Source organism: Carassius gibelio, chromosome B22 (genome assembly GCF_023724105.1).
Source record: "Carassius gibelio isolate Cgi1373 ecotype wild population from Czech Republic chromosome B22, carGib1.2-hapl.c, whole genome shotgun sequence".
Classification (NCBI taxonomy): domain Eukaryota; kingdom Metazoa; phylum Chordata; class Actinopteri; order Cypriniformes; family Cyprinidae; genus Carassius; species Carassius gibelio.
Window position 1 is genome coordinate 4440114 of NC_068417.1, and position 5586 is coordinate 4445699.

At 37.5% G+C, this 5586-nt stretch overlaps 1 protein-coding gene across 1 annotated transcript; it reads left to right on the plus strand.

Annotated features, from left to right (window-relative positions):
* On the plus strand, positions 1-3445 carry LOC127987770 (golgin subfamily A member 6-like protein 22). The gene is made up of 3 exons (XM_052590174.1): positions 1-409; positions 651-1309; positions 1611-3445. Exons 1-3 carry the CDS (start codon positions 118-120, stop codon positions 2652-2654), a joined length of 1995 nt encoding a protein of 664 aa, XP_052446134.1. The 5' UTR covers positions 1-117; the 3' UTR covers positions 2655-3445.
* The last annotated feature ends 2141 nt before the right edge of the window (positions 3446-5586 follow it).

Sequence of the window (5586 nt, forward strand, 5' to 3'; positions counted from 1 at the left end):
CGTCAGACTCACCGCTGTGTGTCTCTCTGTCATCCTGGAGTTCATGTGTTCATCCTCATCATTCCTGATGCTCCACTTAATAATGAAGACAGAGCAGAAATAGAGGAGATCCAGAAGATGTTCAGCTCAAGAGTCAACAAACACATCATGATCCTCATAAAGCAGAATTCAGAGCATCAGACAGAAGAACTCAATGAAGAAACACAGTCTGTCATTGAGAGATTTGGAGGACGACATCATTTCATCAGCCTGAACACACAAGTGTCTGAGTTGATGGAGAAACTGGAGCAGATGATTGAAGAAAACAGTGGTGTTTGTTTCTCCACAGAGACATTGATGGAGGCACAGATGGAGAAACTGCAGAAATTTGAGGAAATTAAGAGGAAAGCCAATTTATTGCAGATGCAAGGTAATAATTAGGAAATCTGCATGAATTAAACACTTTTCATGATTGTTAACTGATTTGTGAGACAAAACTAATTATAACAACAAACTTTTATAATTAAATTATATACACATTTCAGAAGAAACAATATGATTATCACATAGTGCTTTAGTGTAAATTGTATGCAATATATTCTGATGAGTTGGATAATTGACAGTCTTAACTTGGAATTCAATAAATTGTTTTTAATTTGATCTATCTTTAGATTCAAGAGAAAGAGAAGTTGAACTGAGGATTGTGCTGCTGGGAAAAACTGGAGTTGGAAAAAGTTCAACTGGAAACACCATCTTAGGAAGAAAAGCATTTATTTCAGACATTTCTCAAACATCTGTTACTGAAGAGTGTCAGAAAGAAACAGTTGAAATCAAGGGCAGACACATTACTGTGATCGACACTCCAGGACTGTTTGATACTGATCTCAGTAATGAAGAAATCCAGAGAGAAATCAGCAACAGCATCTCCATGATCCTGCCTGGACCACATGTGTTTCTCTTACTGATACCATTGGGACGATTCACTGAAGAAGATGCAAAATCAGTGAAAATCATCCAAGGGACATTTGGTGAAAACTCTTTAATGTTTACCATAGTGCTCTTCACCAGAGGAGACTTTCTCCAGAACAAAACCATTGATCAGTTTCTGGGAGAACCTGAATCTCCTTTGAATCACCTGATTGAATCATGTGGAAACAGATTCCATGTGTTCAATAATAAAGAGACTAGAGACCGAACACAGGTGACTGAACTACTGCAGAAGATAGACAACATGGTGAAAGAGAACGGAGGGAGTTACTACTCGTGTAAGATGTTCAGAGAGATGGAGAGAGAAATACAAGAACAACAGAAGAAGATACTGATGGAGAGAGTGGAGCAAGTGAACAGAGAAAAAGAAGAACTGATGAAGGAACATGAAGAAGAGAAAAAGAGGATGAAGATGAAGATCGAGGAAGAAAGACATAATCATGACAAAGAGAGAAAAAGAATAGAAGAAGAATTTAGAAAAAGAGAAGAACAATATAAAAGAGACATTAAAGAAAGAGAAGAACAAGAGCGAAAGATACGAGAGGAGTTAAAGAGAGAACGAGAAGAATGGGAAAAACCGAAACAACAGGAAAGACAAAAAAGAGAAGAAGAGGAGGAGAAATGGAGAAAGAAAGAACAGAAAGAGAGAGAGAATGGAAAGAGAGAAAGAAGATCTTCAATCCAAACATGAAGAAGAGAAGGAGAGAATGAAGATGATGATGGATGAGGAAAGACAGAATAATGATAAAGAGAGAAAGAGAAGAGAAGATGAATTTAGAGAGCGAGAAGAACAAAATAAAGCAGAGATACAAAGAGAACGAGAAGAATGTGAGAGACTGAAACAAGAAGCAAGACAATTAAGAGAAGAAGAGGATGAGAAAAGGAAAAAGAAAGAACAGGAAATGTTGGATAACTTTAATCAGAGACTTAAACAACAGGAAGAGAGAAGACAGAGAGAGAAAGTAGATCTTCAGGCCAAACACGAAGAAGAGAAAGAGAAAATGGAAAAAGAGAAAGAAGTTATTTGGTCTAAACATGAAGAAGAGAAAGAGAGAATGGAAAGAGAGAAAGAAGATCTTCAGCTCAAATATGGAGAGGAGATGAAGAGAATGAAGATGATGATGGAAGAAGAAAGACAGAATCATGATCAAGAGAGAAAGAGAAGAGAAGATGAACTTAGGGAGAGAGATGAACAGAATAAAGCAGAGATGAAGAGAGTTCAAGAGGAATGGGAGAAACAGAAACAAGACGCAAGACAAAGAGAAGAAGAAGAGGAGAAATGGAGAAAGAGAGAACAGGAAATGTGGGAGGAATATAATCAGAGACTTAAACAAGAGATAGAGAGAATGAACATGAAGATGCAGGAAGAAAGACAGAATCATAATAAAGAGAGAAAGAGAAGAGAAGAAGTGAATGAGAGGAGGAAGAAAGAACAGGAAACATGGGATGAATGTTATGAGCAACTAAAACAAGAGATAGAGAGAATGAAGATAATGATGGAGGAAGAAAGACAGAATCATGATGAAGAGAGAAAGAGAGGAGAAGAGGAGGATGAGAGGAAGAAGAAAGAACATGATACATGGGATGAATATTATGAGAAACTAAAACATGATCTAGAGATAATGAACATGAAGATGGAGAAAGAAAGAGAGAATCATGATAAAGAGAGAAAGAGAAGAGGAATTTAAGAGAAGTGTTAATTAAACTGATATGTTTAATATCAATTTTAAGCTAATTGTCGTTTATTTTAATATACTGGGTTACAGGTTCACTATGTAATAGGAGTTGCACAAATTAGTCAATTAGTCGACTTCAGTGCTCTGCCATGATGCTTTAAGCTTGATGTTCACTAGTCACCGGTCCTGTAGAGGGTGCAACAGGATAAGAAATCTCTGAAGGCCATTTATATGCTACGTTTCCAAACAGTTAAAATGACAAAATAATACATGCTGTGATTATATCATCTGGATGCTCTAAATTGTACGGAAGAATGCATTATTTAAACAGCTTATTGTAGAGGCTGTTCTAATCTAATGCGCTGCAACCGTAACATGCACACATTCAGACAGTAGCTCAAACATCACTTTAATTCAAGTTCAATTCAAGTTTATTTGCACTTTTCACTACATCAATCGATGCATGGCAGCTTTATTGAAGATTTTATGTTTCTACATTATACGTATATACTGTAGGACTGTTCATACCGTATGAGTCACCAGCCGTATCGGCCCTATTTTTGCTCCAACAGCATAGTTTCTTTGTCTTCAATCATAACCACTGAACAAGACTTTCAATATACTCAAAATAAGTTAAACTATTCAAGTCCAGTTGGCAAGAAAAAAGCAGAGTTGATAACACACATCCCTGTGGTAACCCTGAATTCAGGACTGTACAATCTGATGAGATTCCATTGACACGGACTCGTTGGGATATATTACTTAAAAAAATTTAAATCCATAAAATCAACCAATTGCTTACACCTAAATATTGCAGTCTTTCTTTTAAAATGTATGTTTGTACAGTATTAAAGGCTGATGTAAAATCCATAAAAAAAATTCTGACAGTAGCATTTGTCTTGTGTAGGTGGTGTTGGGCCTTATGTAACAAGGTCAGAGAGGTAATTGTAATGGATCTACAAAGCCTGTAATTTGTGACATCAATTCTTTACATAATGTACGCTCCATGTACTTGCACAGAATAGATGTTAGTGCAATTGGGCATGTGTGGTGAACCGTACGGTTAAATTTTTTTCCACAAACCGTTCCACCCCTATTGAACACTATTAAAGGAAAACCACCGCTTTTCCATATTCCACTATGTTCTTCCCTCAACTTGGATGAGTTGATACATACCTTTCACGTCTTAGTGCATGCACTCAATCGCTATAGTGCGCGGCACCACTATGCTAGCGTTTAGCTTAGCACCATTCATTCCATAGGATCCAAATCGGGATGAATTTAAAAGCCACCAAACTCTTCCATGATTTCCATATTTAAAGACGGTTACATGAGTAGTTACATGAGTAAGTATGGTGACATAAAATAAAACGTGATGATTTTTTTAAGCGGATAAAAAATGATGTCTATAATGTATGGCGGAAGAACACTTCACATCAGACCGCGTAGACGCGCGTCATTAAAATGAATTGGAACTCAGCAAATACTCAACAAAGAGACATGAGAGATATATCCATAGAAAGCTTAAAATATCTTATTTTAAACTAAGCAAGTCCTACCAAAAACAAATATTCTGTGATAAAGTAATCCATATGAAACGTGATGTCCCGTCTTTCACATCTCCACGTCTTCCAGTGACTTAAAAATTGTAGTTATTCACTAACCACGCATAAACGTTGTTTTCTCAAAAACACCATCATGTACTAGGGCTTGCATAGATTAGTCGGGTAGTTGAATGATCGACTACTTCAGATTACACAAGCATTTGAATTAATAATCATAGATTAAAATAACATACCTTAAACAGAGTAACGTGAGGCAATATTAGTATATAAAGACATCAGAAGGCCTACTCTATCATTTCTGCATGGAAAGATACACGTGCAAACGAAACACTAAATTTAACAGTTAAAAGTACCACTTTCAAGGAAAATATGCTAATCACAGGGATACAATCAGGGATAAATCATTTCACTTGATTCAAGTCCTCCATCCTCACGTCTTTTCCTTGGGTCCTTCCCTCGCATCCTGAAGAGGTGGAGCTAAGACACGAGGAAAGGAAACGAGGACGCACAAATAAGAATTGAGAAGCACTCCGTGCATCTGAGAGCGAAGCTTAAAGGAGTAGCGTCATATGTCTCTTGCGTGTCCCACTAATTAAGGCCCAACCTACAACAATGGATAGGAACTCTAAATCACCACAAATGTAAATAGAACTTAATAAAAATGCATTTCATACAAGTTTTGCTGAAGTTAACTAGATTTACAGAACAAATTCCAAAAATCAAATTAAACAGATGTCTTAGTCAACTGGCTACATACTCCCCCCTCAGCTTCACAAAACTTGTGCTACTACACTTCTGTCAATTCAATCAGGGAGCAAATAAGGCAGGGCCCGGTTCCCCAAAATGTTCTTATCGCTAAGTAGTTGTCACGCTGTCAGTCTCTGTTTTCCTGGGTGTCCCCTAGTGAGCTCACTTCTCCTTAGGCACTTCACCATAGGCACTTTAATTCCGCTAGTCTGGTCAGAGTCCCTGACCAGACTAGCGGAATTAAAGTGCCTATGGTGAAGTGCCTAAGGAGAAGTGAGCTCACTAGGGGACACCCAGGAAAACAGAGACTGACAGCGTGACAGTAGTTCTTAACCTATTCCTTAACCTATCTCTTAACGTTATGGCACAATTTTTTATTCGGCAAAACTTAAGCCCTTTTGACATTTTGCCTGTCATGGCTATATTAAAAAAAACTCATTATGGAGCTGCTGGACCTTCTCAGACTTGCGCTTGAAAGGCTAATGCGGCGGAATATTGCTTTAAGCCCTGAAGTCCCGCTGCTTGCAGCGCTAAGTTTTTGTGATGAAGCTGCAAATCATTTAATGTTATTCAACTTTTAACGATAAGTTTTATGCTAGAAAATGACGGACAGCTATATCCAGTGGTGCAAA